General features: G+C 38.8%; 1 protein-coding gene across 8 annotated transcripts in view; it reads right to left on the bottom strand.

Annotated features, from left to right (window-relative positions):
- TASP1 (taspase 1) overlaps nucleotides 1-25,023 on the bottom strand; it is a 259,013-nt gene that overhangs the window by 120,734 nt on the left and 113,256 nt on the right. For 6 of the 8 annotated variants that reach the window (XM_055265078.2, XM_055265085.2, XM_055265081.2 and 3 more), the window contains one exon: nucleotides 19,752-19,830. In XM_055265078.2, the coding sequence (XP_055121053.1) occupies nucleotides 19,752-19,830 (79 nt within the window). The remainder of the gene's footprint in view (nucleotides 1-19,751; nucleotides 19,831-25,023) is intronic. The other 2 variants (XR_008654458.2, XM_055265079.2) reach the window with 1 other exon arrangement.

Genomic DNA, 25,023 nt, shown 5'->3' with positions numbered 1-25,023 from the left:
AACCAAGAAAATCCTGTCACTTGTGACAACATGGATGAACTTACAGGATATCAGGCTAACTGAAATAAGCCAAACAAAAAAAGACAACTACTGCATCATCTCACTTATATATAAAAATCTAAAGTTAAGCTTATGGAAACAGAGAAGAGTGGTTACCAGGGTGAGGAAATGAGGAGATAGTGTCACAGGGTACGAACTTACAGTTGTAAGATGAATAAATTCTGGAGGATTAATATATTAGCATTGTGACTACAGTTAATAATAATGTATTGTAGAATTGAACTTTGCTAAGAGAGTAGATCTTTATTCTCACCACACCAAAAAAGGTAATCATATGAGTTGATGGATTATGTTAATTAGTTTGATTGTGGCAATCATCTCACGTTTTTCCATTTGTTTGTGTCATCTCTGATTTCTTTAAGCAGTGTTTTGTCATTCTTTGTTTTTTGTTTGTTTGTTTTTCTTGAGAAGGAGTCTCACTTTGTCACCCAGGCTGGAGTGTAATGGCGTAATCTCGGCTAACCGCAACTTCCACCTTCCTGGGTTCAAGCGATTCTCCTGCCTCAGCCTCCTGAGTAGCTGAGACTACAGGCGCGCGCCATCACACTCAGCTAATTTTTGTATTTTTTAGTAGAGACAGGGTTTCACCATATTGGACAGGCTGGTCTCGAACTCCTGACCTTGTGATCCACCCACCTTGGCCTCCCAAAGTGCTGGGATTACAGGCGTGAGCCACCACGCCTGGCCTTGTAATTCTTGTAGAGATCTTTCACCTTCCTGGTCAAAAAACTACCTACTGGGTACTATGCTTATTACCTGGATGATGAAATAATCTGTACACCAAACCCCTGCAATTTACCTATATAACAAACCTGTACGTGTACCCCTGAACCTAAAATGAAAGTTAATAAATAAAGATTATATTGGTTACTTACGCAAATCACCTTCCTTCTTTTCTAGACTTAAAAAAAAAAATAGAATGAGGCTAAATGAGCACATATTGAACTGTATTATGCTAATGAAACAGCATTATACTATGTCATATTAGGACAATTACAACACTTATTGAACAGAAAGAGTTTATTAATTTCCACACTAATTTTGCAAATGATACTTGAAAGGAAAACAAATTCAAACACAACTAGGAATCTTGCCCCAGAACCAAGAAGCAAAGCAGAACATAAACAATATGAAAAAGGCCAGATTCCATTTCTTCTACTCAATTTAAGTGAAATGAAGATATAAACAAACTTTGTGGTGGCATTTTTTTATCTACTATATTTGATTTTTCAAAACAAAAACATCCATTTTCTATGGCCAGCTCTCTGTTAGCCAAAAATAAAAGATGCAGGCTTTGGTAAGAACAGATTTAAATGAAAATTACATGATTTTTTTAACTCTCTAAATACCTAATCTATAACTTTTCTAGTAAAAATAAAAATAGCTAATTAAATTTAAATTTAGCCTTTCTTCTTCCTTCTCACATTATTCCACCTTCGTTGAGTGAAGACATATTATATTCCTCGGGCATTCAGACACTGTTTGACCTCTCTGAACTACAGATTTATTTGAAAATGAGAATCATTATGTAAAAAGTACTCAGCACAGTACCTGACCATGGCACATGCTCAACAAATGCTAACGACTGTTATCATCCTTATTATTATCTTTTTTAGTTTTTGGTTCATCCTTATTCCTGATCACAAAATGATGGCAAGTGTCAAGTTTAGTAGGATACCGGTGGCTACCACCTACACATCTACTCCCTTCTCCTTTCCAGAATGAAATTTGATTTCCTTCTGCTTTCCACCCACCCACAGTCATGTACATAACCCATAGGCATGTCCTGTACCCATCACTGGTTCCTGGGTAATCCCATTTTCCTCTGTCAGTGATTGATCTAGAAATAAACATATGACATTAGCCAATCAACAAAACATTGACTGAGAAGTCTGCTGGGGAGCTTCTAAAGAAAGTGTTCCTCATTCCTAGGGAAAAAAAACTAAAGATTGTTTTTTAAAATTCCTCTGGAGATCTTTTTGTGATGAGTTTTCTGGCAATGCAGTAGCCACTGGGCTATCAGCCCAAGAAAGAAGCCAACAATGATGGCAACGGAGCAAGCAAGAGAAGTGGAGAACCAGGTCCTTGATGTCGTCAGTGCAGCCTGTGAACCAATTAACCCTGGAGTCTTCCTACCTCTGAACTTCCTCTTACATAAAATCATGTATTTTCTTATTATTGAAGCCAGTTTGTATTGTAATTTCCGTTAACTGCAACCCAAAGCACCCTGATCACTACAATAAGGCAAAAGGGTAATAGATTTTATCAAAACTACACCAATCCAAACTTAAACTACCCTTCACTTCATAAAACAAAGCCTCTACCATGAATACCTGAAGTTGTTTTTATTATTATTATTATTATTATTATTATACTTTAAGTTCTAGGGTGCATGTGCACAATGTGCACGTTTGTTACATATGTATCCGTGTGCCATGTTGGTGTGCTACACCCAGTAACTCGTCATTTAACATTACGTATATCTCCTAATGCTGTCCCTCCCCCATCCCCCCACCCCACAACAGGCCCCAGTGTGTGATGTTCCCCTTCCTGTGTCCAAGTGTTCTCATTGTTCAATTCTCACCTATGAGTGAGAACATGAGGTGTTTGGTTTTTTGTCCTTGCGATAGTTTGCTGAGAATGATGGTTTCCAGCTTCATCCATGTCCCTACAAAGGACATGAACCCATCCTTTTTTATGGCTGCATAGTATTCCATGGTGTATATGTGCCACACTTTCTTAATCCAGTCTATCATTGAGGGACACTTGGGTTGGTTCCAAGTCTTTGCAATTGCAAATAGTGCCGCAATATACATACATGTGCATGTGTCTTTATAGCAGCATGATTTATAATCCTTTGGGTATATACCCAGTAATGGGATTGCTGGGTCAAATGGTATTTCTAGTTCTAGATCCTTGAGGAATCGCCACACTGTCTTCCACAATGGTTGAACTAGTTTACAGTCCCACCAACAGTGTAAAAGTGTTCCTATTTCTCCACATCCTCTCCAGCACCTGTTGTTTCCTGACTTCTTAATGATGGCCATTCTAACTGGTGTGAGATGGTATCTCATTGTGGTTTTGATTTGCATTTCTCTGATGAGCAGTGATGATGAGCATTTTTTCACATGTCTGTTGGCTGCATAAATGTCTTCTTTTGAGAAGTGTCTGTTCATCTTCTTTGCCCACTTTTTGATGGGGTTGTTTTTTTTTTCTTGTATATTTGTTTGAGTTCTTTGTAGATTCTGGATATTAGCCCTTTGTCAGACGAGTAGATGGCAAAAATTTTCTCCCACTCTGTAGGTTGCCTGTTCACTCTGATGATAGTTTCTTTTGCTGTGCAGAAGCTCTTTAGTTTAATTAGATCCCATTTGTCTATTTTGGCTTTTGTTGCCATTGCTTTTGGTGTTTTAGTCATGAAGTCTTTGCCCATGCCTATGTCCTGAATGGTATTGCCTAGGTTTTCTTCTAGGGTTTTTATGGTTTTAGGTCTAACATTTAAGTCTTTAATCCATCTTGAATTAATTTTTGTATAAGGTGTAAGGAAGGGATCCAGTTTCAGCTTTCTACATATGGCTACATTCAGTTTTCCCAGCACCATTTATTAAATAGGAAATCCTTTCCCCATTGCTTGTTTTTGTCAGGTTTGTCAAAGATCAGATGGTTGTAGATGTGTGGTATTATTTCTGAGGGCTCTGTTCTGTTCCATTGGTCTATACTCTGTTTTGGTACCAGTACCATGCTGTCTTGGTTACTGTAGCCTTGTAGTATAGTTTGAAGTCAGGTAGTGAGATGCCTCCAGCTTTGTTCTTTTGGCTTAGGATTGTCTTGGCAATGTGGGCTCTTTTTTGCTTCCATATGAACTTTAAAGTAGCAAACAGGAACACTAGTTCCAGTTTACCAATGCGGAACAAGTCGGTCGTTTTGCCAATCAGAATCTGACAGTGCTTCAAAAAAGTAATGGGTTCCTGAATTCAATTCAACTGATGTTTACTGAGTACCTACTATATCTTGAAGCCAATAGTCTCATCCTCAAGGAGCTCCTAGGCTTTGTGGAGAAGAATAACCATACGAGTAGTGTAAGTTCCACATCATGGCACCACTGACCTTGGAGGGAGTAAATCTTTGAAGTTGGGCATGGGAAGAAACAAAAGAGGGAGGGAGGGAGGGAGGGAGAGAGACAGAAGGCAGAGCAAGAAGTGTGGAGAGAGAGAGGGAGAATGGCTGCAGAAAAGAGAAGATATTTAAGCTCATCTCAGGCTTCACCACATGGATAAGGAGGGAAGGGATTCTAAACAAGAGCAAAAAGAGAAACATGCACTCCTCAAGAAATTGTGCTAAGTTGTTTATATTGCAATTACAGCAGAAAGAAAAAATAAAGTGAATGACAGTAGCTAGGACTTTCTATTAAATAATAAGAGTTGCCCAGACTTGTAGATGAATAAGACAAACCTGTGCAATTCCCGTAGTGAGTTGCTGAAAACTGTCTATGAACTTCATGGCACAGGTAGGGTTTAACTTGCAAAGGTGGTTCTGAGGAAAGTCCAGGACTACATTGCTTATGTTTATTCCAGATACAAATGTTATAATTCTGATATGAAAAGCTACAAAGAAAGACCTGCTACTAAGATGAAGAATAAAATCAAAACAGGTAAGATGAGTCAGACAAAGGAAGGTATGTAAAACAAAGATAAAAAATCTTTAACTTGAGAATATTTTATTTCTATATCCCACAAAATTTACTTTTGCATGAGAAGGAAAGCATAACAGGTAGAGCAGAGGCAAATCTAAATTTTAAGGACAAGAAAGAACTCAGGTGAAACAAACGTGCAGCAAATCTTCAAATCCTTATTATCCTCTGACATGAATTTTACTAGCTATCTTAGCTACACTGCAGTAAATACTCGTTTATATTTCTGAGAACACATTACTACATCATCTCAGCAGATTTCAATTGGGAGCCTATTAATTATTCTACCATCAATATTAGTAAACTGATAATTATGATAGATTACAACATATACAATTTACTAGGAAATTTTGAAGAACCAGTAAAACATTCTAGGGCTGGGATAGAGAGAGAGAAATGGAGAAACAAGAACTCCTCAGCACTATTAAACACAGCCATAACAGAGTCCCAACTAACAGGAAATTCAATGGTGCAAAGTGAGAACATCCATGATAATTAGCATAGCTGTGTGTTTCTCCTCCATAAGGAAAGGTGTCCCAATCCTGGGATGGATGGGCACAATCCTTCCAATCTGCTCCCTCCGTTAGGATTCAAGCTGAAGTCTGATTCCAAAGCCCATAAATCCCTCACCTCAATGTGCCCCTAAGTGTACTTGTTCTTCATTTCAATGTAGGTACAGGCAGACCTAAAATACCATTGTAGAATTTTAGTTGAAGTCTCTATTTCTTCAATATCCAACTCAGATTTTTTTAAACAACTATTCATGTTTTCTACTAGTCAGTATTTATTTCAATTCTTTTTCATCAAAGCTAAACGAAAAACACAACATACAAATAAGTGTACTTTTCATGATATGAACAAAACATCCTGAAAATAAAAATGTAAGGTACCTTTAATCATGGCATTTTATACTGTGGGCTGAATCATGCTGCAATTCACTAATGAGAACCATGACATATATTCAATAACAAGTTAATAAAAATGCAAACTGTTTCTACATTTTACATTTACATGTTCCCACTTTTTCTCCATGATTCATCAATAAATCTTTTTGCCCAAATTAACCAGCCATCGTGAACACAGATAGTTAAAATAAATACATTTGATTCAGCACTATGCCTTTCTAACCCCTCTATCAGCACCTTTTCAAGTTAGCAGTTTGTTGTACTCACTTCTGTTTGCAGCAAGAACCTTGGCTAACATACAGGAATTGGTATATTCCATAAGACTCTGAAAACATAAGCATCACTTCTTCCAACACAATAAGGCTGTCTTGGTAGTCTCCATCCATGCTAGCCCAAATGGTCAGTTGTTAAACTATTCATTAATGCTCACAGGGATACCCAAGAGTCAAGAATATACACCAGATCATCTTAGCTTTAGATGCACCAAAACACAATGAGGAAAGCAACTGGTAATTTGTATGTGATGGGTGTTGCACGGCACCACTTTGCCCATCAAAGTGTTGTCTTGCTGCTTAAACTACTGTCTCTGGACCAGCAGCACTGGCATTATCTGGGAGCTTGGGAAAATGCAGAATCCCAGGACTCATCCCAGACCCACTGGATCATAGCCTGCCTTTTAACAAGATCCCCAAGGTGATTCATACACTTAAAAAAAAAAAACAAAAAAAAAAACTTGAGAATACACCATTCAGATTATTATCCCAAAGAATGCTGAGAAACAGGAGCCCAAACTAAAGTTTGTGTTTAAAGGTCAATATACCTTATACTGACAATGTCCAGGGAAATCTTAAGAAGAATTAAATATCTACATGTCAAGCATCTGAAAGCAAAAGCCCGGAATTCCCTGGGCATCAATTTTTTCATGACAGCTTGCCAGTATCAGACATACTAAGTACCTTCAAAAAGTGATGAGTTATACCATGTACAACTTTCATAGCAACAAATTATCAATTTACAAAACTCAAAGTCAACATATTGTACCTCACAGTCATTTAAGCTGGCATGACTTTAAAGTACACACAAATATGAAGCAACCCATTGGAACTATTTGATTTATGTTAAACAGCACTATGGAATTTAAACATTCGTATGCTCAACCAAACCCTATTCCTAGCCAGTCAGCTCACTGATCAGTTTACAGATATCCTTCCAACATATACTGCTCAGCTAAATTTAATATATTTTTTAAAATAAATCTTATTTCAAGTAAATTTCCTGAGTTGAAAAGAACTACAACAAAATAATACCAAAAACAGCCCTGTGCCATAAAAGGCACTAGTTGTATTTAGTGAATTCTGCCTCTCACAAGAACTTTCTACAGAGGGAACCAAGGCGGCAAACCCATGAAGGCCTTGAGTCCAGCAAGGGCCACAAAGCAGCATGTCACAAAGAAATTGTTTTTCTCCTCTTTTTGATGAGTTATGCTTTCAAGTCAGGAAATTAGAAACAGGTGTGCCAGAGGGCACACACATCCTCGCTCCACACTGAAAAACACGCGTTTCCAATTTTCAAACATGAAAGAGACTCCTGTTGAATGAAAGAAGAAATGAAAATCCAGCCCTGTTTCTGTGAACCATATGAAGGGAGCTTAGAAAGTCTTTGACAAGTTGCTCAACTTACCCCCTCTCCAACTGACAGCAGGTAGTACTCCACAATAGGAAGGAAAAGGCATTCTTTCAAGTGAGAACAATCAAAGGGAGAACTACACCAAGGATCACAGGATTGGCATTTTAACTCATCACTTGATCTTACGCCTCTGTTTTTTTTTTTTGTTTGTTTGTTTTTTTTTTTTTTTTTTTACCATTTCTTCACCTTGTGTTTTAAAATTAGAAGTCTGCTCTTTCACAAAACAACAACAAAGCAATGCAAAGTAAGGTATCTAGCAAAAAAAATCTGAGAAATTAAAACATCAAAAGTGCATCTTGGGGATTACTTTATCCATGATATCCCACATCTACAATCTCTTTCAGAGAAAGACTTACCTTCCCTCCATGATGTCCTCAGCTCTTCTTGAGGATAGGGGCTGAAGACATTTCAGTGAGTATAGGAGGGTGATGGGTAGTGTTAAGATTAAAAACACTGGTTTTGTTGAGATTTGGGGAGAGAAAGGTGGCAAGAAGGGAGATGTACTAACGGCTGCAACAACAGTCAAGCCATCAGGTACACTGAGGTACCTGCAAGTGATCCTTTGGGGAGCACCACAGTGCACATTCCCTAGGTGAATGGATGCAGCAGAGCCTCATTCGGTGCTAATAAGCCTTTTGCTATAGCTAATATGTCAACATATTTCTACATTGGCAAGAAGGTTTCCCATATTACCAAGGCCCCAGGTTTCATGTCTTTTGAGGACAAGGACTATGTTTTTAATTCTCTCTTATCATAACCAGGCTAGAATATAGAATAAGAGCCTCTAAAACAGCTGCTGCTTTATTGCATGAGGCCAATTACAAGTCATCTTGCTGAGGAGCAAAATACCTGAACTCATGATGCATGGAAAGATATCCTTCATATCCTTTAAAATTACGTTTGGAAGAATAATAATATATAAAAATGTTCATTACAAAATATTAAATGAACAAAGCTCAATACAAGCTAAGCAGTATTTCCACTTTTGTTTAATGGCAAAAATCCACCGAAAATATTAATAGTGACTACCACAGAATGGCAAAAATTATCAGTTTCATTTTCCAAATTCTATCAACGAGCATGCATTATTTCACAATCAGGAAAAAAATCTACTCATTTAAAATCTCTAAGATACATGTAACATGTCGCACTGAATGAAAGGAAGAAATCCACTCATTTAAAATCTCTAAGATATATCAATTGCTGTCACATTGAACTGGTTTCTTAGAAAATGATCTGGCATAATTCAGAATTCCACATAATTTTGTACCATCAGTGACTTTACTTATATAAAAAGCAAGAAGCAATATATTAAAAGTTAATCAGATATGAAGTGACCTAATTAGAGTATGCAATAAACTCAGAATAGAATTCCCACCCCAGATAATTACTTCAGTTCTTAGAAATGTGCTGGTAGTTTATATACCCTGTTATCTGTAAATGAATATTATTTTTCCCACCCCCAACAACCAAACAGTCCAAAGAGTTAAGTGCTTTTAAGATGATAATGTTTACAAACGTTAGGGTTTTATCTAGACTCACATCTAGAAGTTATAATTCACAAAAAGATTTCCCATGGCATTATTCCTAACCCCACATATTATGTCTCAAATTATTTCAGCTCCAGTGGCAGCTCCTCAGCATTCTAAGAATCCTGTTGAGCGTGACAAAAATTATGAAGGTTTATTCTTTCATAAGGACAAGAAACTTCTGAGAAGCCAGTGTCAGCCTGCTCAACAAGGCAGATTAAGGAATCAAAGTGGACTAAAGAGTCTAGATGTCACCAGCAGGACCAAGAGCAATGTATTTAACTCCTTGACTAGTTTTGCCTCTCAGTGTCTGGATCATTGCTCATCATGCCAAAACATTCTCAGAGAAGAAAGAGCTATCTTCATGTATCTTCTAAAAGTATGATCATCTCCCTACTCAAGAGTCCCCCTTTCATACAAAAGAAAATTTCTAAACACCACCACCTAAGTCCCCAAATTAAGCCCCAAACACCTCAGACTCTATCATCTTCTTGAGGCATCCATCCTCTGCTCTTATCAAGAATATACCACTCTTAGCCCCTCATTTGCCTTCCTCTCAGCCTTCACTCATCTGGGCTTCACTGGCTCACCCCACCAAAATGTATTTGTTTGTCATTCATATTCATTCATACTCATTCAGCAGTTGTAGGTAATAAGCAACATTCACACATCAATGAACAAAGCTGATGAAAATCCCAACCCCTAAGGAGTTTAGAACAGGGTAGAAAATAAAAAGAAAATAGCCAAGAACTAAAAATAGAACTACCATTTGACCCAGCAATCCCATTACTGGGTATGTACTCAAAGGAAAATAAACTGTTCTACCAAAAAGACAAGGCACTCACATGTTCATCATAGTATTATTCACTATAGCAAAGACCTGGAATAAACCTAGATACCCATCAGTGGTGAATTAATAAATAAAATGTGGTATATATACACCATAGAATACTAAGCAGCCACAGAAAAGAACAAAAAAAATATCCTCTGCAGCAACATGGATGTAGCTGGAGGCCATTATCCTAAGCAAATTAATGCAGAACCAGAAAACCAAATACCCCATGTTCTCACTTATATGTGGCAGCTGCACATTGGGTACACATGGACATAAAGATGGGAACAATAGATAATGAGGACTACTAGAGTGCAGAGGCAAGAAGAGGCACAAGGGTTGAAAAACTATCTATTGGGTACCACACTCACGACCTGGGTGATGGGATCAATCATACCACAACCTCAGTATCACGCGATATACTCATGTAACAAACTGCATATGTACCCACGAATCTACAGTAAAAGTTGAAATTAAAAGAAACAAAAAGAAATAAAGGACAACTCAAATTAGAAAATAAAACCGATCCAGCAGCACATCAAAAAGCTTATCCACCATGATCAAGTGGGCTTCATCCCTGGGATGCAAGGCTGGTTCAACATACGCAAATCAATAAACGTAATCCAGCATATAAACAGAACCAAAGACAAAAACCACATGATTATCCCAATAGATGCAGAAAAGGCCTTTGACAAAATTCAACAACCTTCATGCTAAAAACTCTCAATAAATTACGTATTGATGGGACATATCTCAAAATAATAAGACCTATCTATGACAAACCCACGGCCAATATCATACCGAATGGGCAAAAACCGGAAGCATTCTCTTTGAAAACTGGCACAAGACAGGGATGCCCTCTCTCACCACTCCTATTCAACATAGTGCTGGAAGTTCTGGCCAGGGCAATCAGGCAGGAAAAGGAAATAAAGGGCATTCAATTAGGAAAAGAGGAAGTCAAATTGTCCCTGTTTGCAGATGACATGATTGTATATCTAGAAAACCCCATTGTCTCAGCCCAAAATCTCCTTAAGCTGATAGACAATGTCAGCAAAGTCTCAGGATACAAAATCAATGTGCAAAAATCACAAGCATTCCTATACACCAATAACAGACAAACAGAGAGCCAAATCATGAGTGAACTCTCATTCACAATTGCTTCAAAGAGAATAAAATACTTAGGAATCCAACTTACAAGGTACGTGAAGGACCTCTTCAAGGAGAACTACAAACCACTGCTCAATGAAATAAAAGAGGATACAAACAAATGGAAGAACATTCCATGCTCATGGGTTGGAAGAATCAATATCGTGAAAATGGCCATACTGCCCAAGGTAATTTATAGATTCAATGCCATCCCTATCAAGCTACCAATGACTTTCTTCACAGAATTGGAAAAAACTACTTTAAAGTTCGTATGGAACCAAAAAAGAGCCCTCATCGCCAATTCAATCCTAAGCCAAAAGAACAAAGCTGGAGGCATCATGCTACCTGACTTCAAACTATACTACAAGGCTACAGTAACCAAAACAGCATGGTACTGGTACCAAAACAGAGATATAGACCAATGGAAGAGAACAGAGCCCTCAGAAATAATGCCACATATCTACAACCATCTGATCTTTGACAAACCTGACAAAAACAAGAAATGGGGAAAGGATTCCCTATTTAATAAACGGTGCTGGGAAAACTGGCTAGCCATATGTAGAAAGCTGAAACTGGATCCCTTCCTTACACCTTATACAAAAATTAATTCAAGATGGATTAAAGACTTAAATGTTAGACCTAAAACCATAAAAACCCTAGAAGAAAACCTAGGCATTACCATTCAGGACATAGGCATGGGCAAGGACTTCATGACTAAAACACCAAAAGCAATGGCAACAAAAGCCAAAATTGACAAATGGGATCTAATTAAACTAAAGAGCTTCTGCACAGCAAAAGAAACTATCATCAGAGTGAACAGGCAACCTACAGAACGGGAGAAAATTTTTGCCATCTACTCATCTGACAAAGTGCTAATATCCAGAATCTACAATGAACTCAAACAAATTTACAAGGAAAAAACAACCCCATCAAAAAGTGGGCAAAGAAGATGAACAGACACATCTCAAAAGAAGATATTTATGCAGCCAAAACACACATGAAAAAATGCTCATCATCACTGGCCATCAGAGAAATGCAAATCAAAACCACAATGAGATACCATCTCACACCAGTTAGAATGGCCATCATTAACAAGTCAGGAAACAACAGGTGCTGGAGAGGATGTGGAGAAATAGTAACACTTTTACACTGTTGGTGGGACTGTAAAGTAGTTCAACCATTGTGGAAGTCAGTGTGGAGATTCCTCAGGGATCTAGAACTAGAAATACCATTTGACCCAGCCATCCCATTACTGGGTATATACCCAAAGGATTATAAATCATGCTGCTATAAAGACACATGCACACGTATGTTTCCTGCAGCACTATTCACAATAGCAAAGACTTGGAACCAACCCAAATGTCCATCAATGATAGACTGGATTAAGAAAATGTGGCACATATACACCATGGAATACTATGCAGCCATAAAAAAGGACGAGTTCATGTCCTTTGTAGGGACATGGATGAAGCTGGAAACCATCATTCTCAGCAAACTATCACAAGGACAAGAAAAACAAACATATGTTCTCACTCATAGGTGGGAATTGAACAATGAGAACACATGGACACAGGAAGCGGAACATCACACACCGGGGCCTGTTGTGGGGTTGGGGGAGGGCGGGGGGATAGCATTAGGAGATACACCTAATGTTAAATGACGAGTTAATGGGTGCAGCACACCAACATGGCATATGTATACACATATGTAACTAACCTGCACGTTGTGCACATGATGTACCCTAAAACTTAAAGTATAATAATAAAATAAAATAAAACCAATTTTTTAAAAAGAAAATTGTGTAAAGATATAAAATATTAGATGATGGTACTTGCTATGGGAAAAAATAAAACATGAAAGGGAGACAGCAAATGTTGGCTGAAGGAAGAACTCCATGTTTATATAGGATGGCTGGGGAAGAGCTCATCAAGGTGACTCATTTGAATAAAGGCCTGATGAGGTGAGGGTGGGGGCTTGAGACACTGAGGGTGGAGGAGAAGCCGCAGCTTGACAAAGGCCCTAAGGCAGGAGTGTGCATGGCCTGTGTGAAGTACTGCAAGGGAGCCAACGTAGCTGGAATTGTGTGAGCAAGGGAAGAAAAGCAAGAGCTTCTGAGGGGAAGCTGGGAAGTATCTCCAACAAGGCCTTATAGGCCTTTCTTTAGGACTTTGGCTTTCCCATTTATTAAGATGGGAAGTCGCTTAACAGTTCAAAATAGAAGTATATCATTTGAGTTCGGTTTGAACACCAACTCCAGGGTTGAGAAACAGATAAAGGGGGAAAGGGGCAAAAAGCAAGAGACCAGCTAGGAGACTAGCAATGATCCAGATTAGAGGTGATGGCACCATAGAACTGTTGGTGGCCATTAATGTGCTGAGAAGTGGTCAGCTTTTAAATATATTCAGAGAGGAGGGTAGACAAAGTTTGCTGGTGAATTGGATGTGAGTGAGATAGAAAAGAGGGTCAAGGATGAACCCAAAATTTTGACTTGAGCCACTGGAATTGACACTTACTGTGGGGAAAATATTTCAAGAGAACACATTTAGGGTTAGGCAAGAGCTCATATTTGGACATGCTAAATAGGTGTCTGTTATATATACAAGTGGAGATTTTAACAAGTGCTTGAATTATAACTCATTTATGGAGAGAGGCCCAGGTTGGAGATCAAATTGTAGGAATCATCAGCACATAGATGGTACTTAGCCATCAGACTGGATGAGACATGAAGGGAGCAGGTATACACAGAAAGAGAGAAGAGGTTCAAGGACTAAGCACTGAGGCACTCCAACACTAAGAGGTCAAAGAGATGAGGAATATTAACAACGGAGACTAAGAAGGAGCAGCCAGTGAGGTGGCAGGACAAACAGGGGAGTGTGGTCCCTGGAAGTCTATTAAGGACAGTATTTACAGGAGGAGCAAGTTATTTGAGCAACCATGTCAAATGCTGCTTATAGGACTAAAGGATAATCACATGACTTTAGAGGTAATTGTTAATCTTGACAAGAACAGATTGGTGGAGTGGTAGAGGAGAAGCCCTGACTGAAGTAGAATAAAAGTGAGTGAGAGGAGAGAACTAAGAAAAATAATAAACCTTGAGTATAAAAAATTCCTTGAGGTTTCACATTGAAGGGTTGCTAAGAAACGGGGAGAGAGCTGGAAGGAAGACTGGAACTCTAGGTGATTTGCACTGAGTACTCAGCAGAATAGGGCTTGTATTCACCAAGAGTGCCTGTGACACACAGAGTACAAGAATGACTGCTGCTAAATAGAAGCTGAAGCATGGATTCCTACCTGCCTTCCACATACCCTTAAAGAGCAATGACCACATGGCATTTGTAAATATCTCAGCAGTAGTCTCCCATTGGCTCCTGCTGTCACATAACTCCCCTCTCACAGAGAAGGCTGTCTCGTGCCCTCCTGACAAAGGTCTCTGGGCATGAGTTTTCTAACACAGTCCCATAGACAATCTCCCACAGAGGGGCAGAGGAAGACCTCTCGTTGTTCATTAAGTTGAGAAATCAAAAAGGAATGGCATATTCTTCTAGCCCTTGAGGAAGAAACCAATCACTAGCTGAGAAATATTGAGGCATGAGGCTGTTCTCAATTTTGGTATGTTTTAAATCCCGTCTACCTTTGAAGCTACTCGTGGCAAGTGCTGACCACAACCCTCTCGGCCCTCACATTTCTAGAAATGCCCAGAGCCAAGACCTTGTAAAGCAAAGAACTGAGAAAATCAGAAATCCTTTGGCCTCACAGCAGAAACAAGGGAGTACGTCTTTCTTCATGCCAGAATACTTTAAGGAGGGGAAATGAAGCCTACATCTTCTGATCTTAGTCAATTGCCATCAGTACCCCTGTACTCACTGTTTCCAGCACTTTTTGAGGCCATGGTAGGAGGATCACTTGAGCCCAGGAGTTCAAGACCAGCCCGGGCAACACAGCAAGATCCTATCTCTACAAAAAAATTAAAAATTAGCCAGGTGTGATGGTGTGCACCTGTAGTCCTACCTACTTGGGAGGCTGAGGCAGGAGGATCACTTGAGCCCAGGAGTCCAAGGTTGCAATGAGCCATGATCATACCACTGCATTCACTCCAGCCTAGGCGACAGAGTGAGACTTTGTCTTTTTTTTTTTTTTTAAAGGAAAGAAAAAAGAACTGTATAGACAAGTAACAGAAAAGCAATGTTAAGGTAAACCAAAGCATAAACTTAACCTCTTGCTTTTTTCCCCTCCTTCTGATCTTCTAATCTTCAATCTTCTCTTCCTTTCCACAGCCAGAGACAGATCCCAGATATTTCTAACATTATGCATTTGCTGTGTTACTGAAAAATTATGTGTGAATTCAAATGTGGCAAATTGAATCATATTTTAAAATCCTATTTAAAGAAAGTCCATGGTGAATAATCTGTTTGCAAAAGTAAGCATTCTTCTCAAAGAGAGAGGACCCACACATACATTTCTTAATTTTTATTTGAATACTGGGCACTTACCCTCTACAAGGCTGTTTGCCAGGCACTCAGGAGACACAAATATACCCACAGCCCTCCTTCTCTCAAGAGTTTATCTTACTGCCTCAAGACAGTCTGAAACAAATTATTAATTTTCTAGAAAAAGGTGAGAATAAGAAAAGCTTTTACTATAATTTATCAATTCTAAAATATACTTTTTTCACATTTTTAAACTTCTGGATTCAGGAGGTGTGTTATAACTGATGCATCCTCCCATGTCATCCTCCAGGCTGCAGTAGTGACAGAGCTGCCACTGCCTCTAGATGCAAGCGGTTCGCATGTGTTGACCCCTCAGTTATGTGCCGTGTTGGAACTACATGTGTTGAGTTAAACTGTTGTTTAAAATGTGTTCAGAAGGATTATGGTGTGATATAGAATTCAAATTAAAAATAACTGTACACATAGAAAGGTATGGAAATGGCAATGAGGCATGACTTTGCTATCAGTGAAGCAAATACTTCTCACTCGTGGGACATCCCTAATTCTATATTTTCCTGTAAAGCAATCACCATGCATTAAGTGATGAGAAGGCAATGTGTTCTACTTTAATTGACAGTCTTTTGTTTCCTTAGTGGTATAAAAATAATGGTGTATCTGATAAAGGATGATGACTTAGATTCTATGAAATACAGTAAGTATTGAGCCCCTACTCTGGGACAAGAAATGCACTAAAAGCTTTGTATATGTCAACTTACTTACCCCTTGCAGTAATGGTAGATATTATTCTGGTTTTACAAATAACCCCTTGCCCAGGCTCCACAGCTAGTGGGTCTGGAAGAGTCTGGACAGGAACCCATGTGCCTGCTCTACTCTATCCCTAGCTAGGCAAATTCCTATGATGCCAGAACATTAGTCAGAGTTTGAAAGGTCAGCTCCTGCTACTCCACCCCCTCTCCCCAAGCCCTTACTCATTTCTCCTCACCGAGTGATGAGAACAAGATGCTAGAGTTTATCCCTCAGGCTAATGACCAAATCACCCATCTGGCCTTGGGAAAGCCCTATCCTAACCATAACTAACTATCTTTTCTCCACCTTTCAATTATCACCTTCTAAGATATATAATCCTAAAATGCAGGCCAGGTCTGTGGATTTTCTGCAGCAGCCTAAGGCACAAGTCTTCTTTATTTTGGCCAAACAGTTGCAAAATTCAGTGCTCCACCTTTCTTCTGACTTGATCACCCAACTCGGCCATGTGAGTCCAACGGACAAGAGGGACTGGAGATTTACTCTATCATCCCCAGGTTCTGTGGGCTGATGATGGTTAGTCTTTCGGCTTGGGAAGAGTATAACATGACAAGCTGGATATCTAAGTTAAAAAGCTACACTGGATGTCATGAACTGGAAAGCTAAAGGTATCTTTAGTCATATGAAACTATCTTCAACTGACACAGGATAGGCAAAGGAGGAAATATTCAAAAGGAATGGAGAAAAACCTCAATTTTACAATTTTAACTTTACCTACCCATTCCTTGCATTCTACTTAATAGAATCAAATCCATGGAGTATGTTCTTATTCCAACTTGCACATCACCAATTTTAAAATAAGGGTAGGGGAGTGGTGGACAATCTCCTTGGACTTGGAAATCTCTTTTCCAAATTGACACAATCAGGCAGGCTCTCAAGATTTCAGTTTAGAATAGAATCCAATTCTCCTAACATCTAGATATGAAAGCAATGTCTAAACAACAACCTATCTCACTGAACAACATATTGACCACAAAGAAAACTCTTATAATACATGATTCCAACTGCTATTTCTTTGAGAAAATCAAAATGAAACTATGGATTAGTCTTTGGTCTGTTCAAATACTACAATTTTCCATAGACACAGGGCCATACTAAATTATGTTCACAGCCTAATTTGTAAACATTATGCATCAAGGTTTTCATGTGCCACCAATATTAAATTAAAATTTAAAATTAACTCATATTATTACATTATCCTCATTTCTTCAAAAATGACTAAAAACAATTTTTTGACAATTATAGTAGTATGGATTCGATTTAACATTAATTCATCTTTAGACTTCTCCTGATAGCCAATGGCTCAAAACCATGTTTTTCCACTGATGCAAGAAATGGAGCTAGGTCAGGAGGCTGCTAAGATAGGCAGGCATGGGAAGATGAGTCTAAAGAACAGAGTCGGGGACATGGATGAAACTGGAAAACATCATTCTCAGTAAACTATCGCAAGGACAAAAAACCAAACACCGCATGTTCTCACTCATAGGTGGGAATTGAACAATGAGAACTCATGGACACAGGAAGGGGAACATCACACTCCGGGGACTGTTGTGGGGTGGGGGGAGGGGGGAGGGACAGCATTAGGAGATACACCTAATGCTAAATGACGAGTTAATGGGTGCAGGAAATCAACATGGCACATGGATACATATGTAACAAAACTGCACATTGTGCACATGTACCCTAAAACCCTAAAGTATAATAAAAAAAAAAAGAAAAAAAAAAAAAAAGAAACAAGGAAGAAGAAAGGAATAAGAGAAGGAAAAAAAAAAATAAATAAAAAAAATAAATAAATAAATTACTAGCAAAAAAAAAAAAAAAAAATAGCTTTCAGTATGGTTACAAAAATAAGACTATTTCGTTATAAAAAACTGAGAACACACAAATAAAAATTGTAAACACTCATTTAGAAATAAAAAAAATAAAAAAAAAAAAAAAAAAAAAAAAAGAACAGAGTCAGGAAAGAAGAAACAGAAAGAAACAACAAATATGAGAATGGTGCCAAGATTTCAAGTCTGAGCAACGGATAGGAGAATAAGAGCAATGAAAGAGATAGAGGACACAGGAGAAAGGCGGCACAGGGTGGGGATGAAGATTGAAATGTTCTGTTGAACCTGATGAGTCTGATATGTATACATAGCGCCCATAGGAACATGTCCATCAGGAGGTCAGAAAGGACTCACATGCACCTCAAAAGTCCAAAGTAGATACAGACATGGAAGCCAATCCCGAGAGAGAACAGCAGAAATCATGAGAACAGCAGAAATAACAAGAAATCAGCAGGAGAAAGCACAGAATTCACCAAAGGCCCGACCCTGGGGCTGTGGGCAATGGGAGGACAGAGGAATAAGAATCTGTGAAGAAGGCCAAGATGGAACAGGTCAGAGGGGCAGACAAACCAAGAGGGTTCCAGGATCTATGCTACATGCAAAAGGAAGCCACCTGCATCAGAGATCGCAGAAGGAGCAGGCAGAACGCAGCAGAAGAGGGCTACTGGACTGGGTGCTTTGTTAGTGTGGTGGGGCAGAAACCAATGTGATAAGAAATTGGAGAGAGAAAAGTAGGAAAGGAAGCCATATTTGTCCACTCTCCCTATAAAGCCTGAGGCTGTTGGAGAGAAAGGGATAGGACTGTAACTGGAGGGATAACATGAAAAAGGAATGAATCAATATTATTCTGTCAACCAGAGTTATCATCACATAATGAGAAAAGGCTTCACGTACATCTGGCACAGGCATGATTAAAGTATGGAAATAGACAACAACCATTCTGCCTATTAAAACTCTCCATGTCCACCATTCCTCATCTCCTGCACACACGCATGTGCACACACACACACACGCACGCACACACACACACTTTGTACTAAATGATAATGCCTTTACAATATACATATAAAAAGAGGACCTGTATCACATTAAAAGTGTCGTTCAAGAATTGAATGTCATAAACTATATATGTGGAAATGTACCTTACAAGTTTTATGTCAACATTTTACTCAAGAGATTATCTGTTAATTTTTGAAGTGACCTGCTACTTTTATGTCTTTTGTTATCTAAACTTGGCAGCATCATGGGTCATCAGAAAAAATATATATCTATAAAAATATAATTAACCATAATTAACTCCAGAGTTGTATTGAAAATGTTAGTGGGTCGGATGCAGTGGCTTACGCCTGTAATCCCAGCACTTTGGGAGGCCGAGAAGGGCAGATCACGTGAGGCCAAGAGTTTAAGACCAGCCTGGCCAATATGGCAAAACTCTGTCTCTACTAAAAATACAAAAAATCAGCCAGGCGTGGTGGTGCACGCCTGTAATCCCAGCTACTCGGAAGGCTGAAGTATGAAAATCACTTTAACCCGGGAGGCAGAAGTTGCAGTGAGCCAAGATTGCACCACTGCTCCAGCATGGGGACAGAGTGAGACTCTGACTCAAAAAAAAAAAAAAAAAAGAAAAAGAAAAAGAAAATGTTAGCAAAGTATTTACACTGATACTAAACAACTCTTAAAACCTCACAAATACTGAAGATCTTTCCCACATCCATACACTGTCATAGCACATGCTCTATGTTTACCTACAAATATTGCTTTTAATCATTTAATGATTGACAAGGTTGAAGATATGAGAAATGGTTATGAAAGCAGCAAATACCTGAGGTACTCACAGCTGTGGAGTAGGGGTTATGAGCTCCAGTATTTTCAGCCCAGCAGCCACATCCATAAAGAGCAGCCTGGGGAAAAAAGAACATAGATATAATATTTCAGAAATATCATATGTAATTATTAGTTTTCAATAGAAATTATACCCATCTAATAAAGCCTGGTTTAATAATGATATAAAACAACTAGGTGATAATACTAGATGTTATATAAGACCTACCCATGATGCTTTTAATACTATCACAACTATGTTTTCAGATATTCCATTAATCTTAAAACTTTCAGAAAATAGCAAAAGCAAGTTTCTTAGTGTCATCAGCAGTAATTTTTTCCTTCCCCGAAAAACTTCTCCCTTTTCTAATTTGTCAGCTAGTTGTTCTTCTGGCCCCTTAAAACCAATGTGATTGGCTTAAAATAGTTTTCAAACCAGATGTGTGTCAGATTACTTGGGGAGCTTGCTGATAAGAACGCTGATTCCTGGAAATTCTGACTTAGTGTCTGGGGCAGACCTGGGAATCAGTACTGTTAACCAGGGCCATGGGGTGCTGGGATGCAGCTGGTCCTCCTGCCATGCTCCAGAAAACCCTGCTTCAGGAGGGCCTTTTCCATGTCTGTGTTGACGTGGCACAAGAGGAAGTGCAAATAGTTCTGTACCAAAGGGCCCAATATACGCTCACCACTGTGCTAGATTCAGCCAGATGAAAAGAAAGGAGGCAAAAAGGCCTATTCAAGCTCATCACTTTGTTAGGTGGTGGAGCAGATTTACACATCCGAAACCATCAGGAACACAATAAGCTACTACGGTTTTATAAAAGATTATGACAATCATTCCTATTTTGTTTTTAATAACGCTACTTCTCTTCAATATCCACAATGACTTTTCTGACTTTGGGAGGCAAATCACAACTAATAACTTTTCCACTCCATAGTAAGAAGTAGAGATTAAAATTTAAAAAAAACCTAGCTAGCTAGCTATCATAGAAAAATACAAGGAGGCATGCTCAAGAGTTCATTACTAAATGGTTGATAAGAATGAGAAACTTGAAACAACCTAAATGTCAATCAGTGAGGAAATGGCTAAATAAACTTTGGCGTGGCATTATGTGGAATTCATTGCAAAGGTTAAAATAAAAGAATTAAGCTTTTTAAAAAGTCTTTAAGAACAAATACAGAAAGATCTCCCAAACATATTGTTGAACTGAAAAAAACAGCAAGCTACAATACATTCAGTATTCCCTGCCACTGATGGAGTAAAAAGATGCTCCCGTAAAGCAGTACTGATATTCTCTAGGAGTTCATTCTGAGGACTGGGGAATAGGCTAAGACTGGGGATGGGGACCAGACTTCAGCTTTCTATGATATTCTGTTATTTTTTACAAGGATCTTAGAAATCATTAGCTCCAATATTCTACCAAGAGCAGGAATCTCCATGAAAAACCCAGGCACTTCTGACACTGAGAACCTCACTGCCTCATGTGGGAACACATTCCATTTACGGACACTTTCCATTGGTAGCAAATATCTGCTGTATCATAATTTCCAACCACTAGTCCTGGCTCTGCTATTCTGGAAGTACTGTAACCTCCCCCAGAAAGTCCTCCAATTTTTTAAAAACAGCTATTCTAGTTCTCTTTTCTAACCCAAAGAAACCCAAATTTGTGAGCTGTTCCCCAAGACTCTGCGATGCACAAACCCACCACTCTCTCATAATTACCCTCCTAGAGAAATAAGTCAGTGTCCAGGATAACCAGAGACGAAGTCTCCCGTGTTCATGTGACCCATAGTTGCTATCTCCAGATGTTACTGACAATATCCCTCTTAAAAGTAGAAGCAAGAACTGAGCGGGATACTCTCAATATGGTAGACAGTGGGAAATCTGTTTACTGTTTCTGACAACACCATGCTTCTAAAATACATGCTGGCTCAGGGTCAGTGTGGCAACTGAAAGCCCTTCAGAAGTGATTTAGAATATGAATTTATAAATAAACTGGCAGACTTGTGGGATAACTATTCAACTGGTACTCCCTGAAGCAAGTGCTGGGTCAGCCAAAGTCTCAGAGAACACAAGAAATCAATGGAAGGACCCATTCTTCCTTCATTGGAAACTATCAGCTTTTACACTCCCCACAATTAACATGACCAGGAGCCTGCACTCAAAAAACAGTAAATAAGGTCCCAAGGACACCTCTTAGAAAGCCAGGGGAGGTCATCTTTATAGAAAAGAACATTTACATGTACCCTTTGTTCCTTCCCTTTAAGAAAATTCCCTTTATGATACCCTTCCTTAGTTTCAAGACCTAAAATTGTCTTCCTTCTTAACCTTCTGAAATTCACTGGGCTGAGACAGTGATAGGTAAGATAAAAGAATTAGAGGTTGTCCATCTCTTATCCACTTCTTTGGATAAAATATGGCAACCTTAAGCAAGCCTTTAAAAACAAATTTTTTAAATCTTACTTCTGTTTGGTAGTAAAACTGTATTAAAATTTTATTAAAGCTATTATCATGCAGTAAAACTAGGTCATATAAATGATACTATTATTAATCTTCTCTGGGTCATAGTTTCCTCTTCTATACAATAAGGATAATGAAAATATCTACCTCATATTGTTGTCACAGGATCACGTGAATTAACGTACTCGCTGAAAATAGCAAGTGCTTAATTAACAGTAGCTATAGCTGTTATTACTAGGGGCTATAATATGTAATTTAAATACATTTTGACATTGAATCTTCTACAAGTTTGTAAGGTAGCTGGCTATCCCCATTTTACAGAGGTGAAAAGTGGAGCTGAAAGATGTTAAGTAACTTGTTCAAAGTAAGGGGCATGGTAAGTGGGGAGGTGGGATTAGAATAGAGGTTTATCTAGATCAGAAGTCCACACTTAACCAGTAAACTCAACCGCCTATTTGTGTGGGGGTGGGGTGGGGTGAGGTTTAGGAGGACAAGTGAAATATAATAATTCCTTTCTCATGTCCAAACTGTAAATTCAAATTATTACAGTAAGCTAAAGAAGCAAATTAAGTTCTAATTCAAATTGCCATTTCTTATCTTTTTTTTTTTCTTTTTTTTGAGACAGAATCTTGCTCTGTCTCCCAGGCTAGAGTGCAGTGGCATGTTTGGCTCACTGCAGCCTCAGCCTCCCAGGTTCAAGCAATTCTCCTGCCTCAGCCTCCCCAAGTAGCTGGGATTACAGGTGTCAGCCAACATGCTCAGATAATTTTTGTTCTGTTTTGTTTTGTTTTGACACAGAGTCTCACTCTCACCCACGCTGGAGTGCAGTAGTGAGATCTCAGCTCACTGCAACCTCTGCCTCCCAGGTTCAAGCGATTCTCTTGCCTCAGCACCCCCCCAACTAGCTGGGATTACAGGCTTATAACACCACGCCCAGCTATTTTTTGTATTTTTAGTAGAGACAGGTGTCACCATGTTGGCCAGGCTGGTCTTGAACTCCTGACTTCAAGTGATCTACCTGCACTGGCCTCCCAAAGTGCTGGGAATTACAGGCGTGAGCCACTGCACCTGGCCTAATTTTTGTATTGTTAGTAGAGATCGTGTGAGCCAAAGTGCTGGGATTACAGAAAACAGTGAGAAAGTCACGGGGACTATAATGCATTGAAGGTGAGTCTGCTGGCTTTTCTCTCACCTTCTCTACTTCTCTATGGGGTTTCACCATGTTGGCCCGGCTGGTCTTGAACTCCTGACCTCAACTGATCTGCCCACCTTGGCCTTCCAAAGTGCTGGGATTACAGGAGTGAGCCACTGTGCCCGGCCTCAAATTACCATTCACCATCTGCACTGCTATCACATATCTAGAGCATGGTAATATGCTAAAATTTTTAAGTAGTTAATTGTGCATTTAAAATACATTAAAAGTATCTAGCTTCAGCACACTTTAAAAAATAATTAGCCTTTGATATAACTTGCTTTTGTATTTTGTTTCATTTGGGCTTGTCAAATAGAACTGTTCTTTACCTCTCATCTGATACTTACATAGTTTCAAGTTTATTACATCTCCTCTATCCAAGCATTATAATCCAATTAAGCAACTGCATTTTCGTATAAGCCCTTTTACTCCATTCTTCCACACTCTTTCCTGATTTTCTGACTCTCAGAAGCTGTGTATTCACAAACTAGCCAAGTGTGGCAAACCAACACATAAATTTTACAGAAGTATTTCTTTTGCTCAGGACAGTTCTAAGTGCAGGGGCAGAATAGCTTCGAGATCGTTAGACATAATATCCTGCTAACATAGTCCAGAACTATCCTTAGTTCTCTTGTTGCTATTTTGCTAACCAAAACAAACAGAAAACAGTGAGAAAGTCATGGGGACTATAACGCATCAAAGGTGACTCTGCTGGCTTTTCTCTCACCGTCTCTACTAGCGTATCCAAATCTGATATGCCAAGCTTGATTTTCCTGTTGCAAACTTGACAAATACACAGGACTTTACAATGTAGAAAAATACCATGACCAGACAAAGGCTTTTACAATGAGTTCAAAGCATTGTACATATGTTGAGTAATCATTCCCTATACGGCCCCTTGCACACTAGGCAGAGTAGCACAAAACTAGTTATTCTTCCCTTCCCCTTTTTCCTAGTCTAGGAATGTAAGCAGCTTAGAGCAGATCAAGCAACACCACTTTGGGGTGTGCAGCGATATTCTCCATGAATTGGATCTCTCTGCTTCAAATAGTCACTAACCATCATGAAAAAAGTAACTGTGACACTGACTCTTCTTCAAATGTGACAAAGTACACAAAGCATAACAAGACACATTCCATCTATAAGATGCCACCCAAATACTGAGTTTAAATGAACCCTTGCAACTACTCCGTGAGAGTATCCAATTCATTTGTTCACTCAACAAATATTTATTAAGCCCACAAGTAATGTGCCAAAATTGATTTATCCTCAGAAAGCTTCCTAGATCAAATGGATTGTTAAATTTCATTCTCAGTATAAAACTAAAGATGAGAGATGGGGGGAAGGGGCAAAGTGAAGAGGATGTGCAAGTGAACTGGGGACAAGAAAATTTTACATAAATTAGACCATCTCCATTTCTAGATTTTTTAAGTGGTATCATGTGTTGGTGACCTGAAATACTGGTTGTTTCCTAAAATGGCTGAAATGCTGGATCAGAGGAGGGACGTAAAGGGCCAAATGTCACAATACATGGAACAGAGGAAATAAAAAATGTAACTCTAAAATCATTTCTCCAACCAAAAAGCAAGCAGTATAGTCAAGTATAGCTTGTTCCTAAAG

The sequence above is a fragment of the Symphalangus syndactylus genome, chromosome 24, assembly GCF_028878055.3.
Source record: "Symphalangus syndactylus isolate Jambi chromosome 24, NHGRI_mSymSyn1-v2.1_pri, whole genome shotgun sequence".
Taxonomy (NCBI): domain Eukaryota; kingdom Metazoa; phylum Chordata; class Mammalia; order Primates; family Hylobatidae; genus Symphalangus; species Symphalangus syndactylus.
The sequence above is the reverse complement of the archived record's forward strand: the minus strand, read 5'-3'. Positions and strand labels throughout refer to the sequence as shown.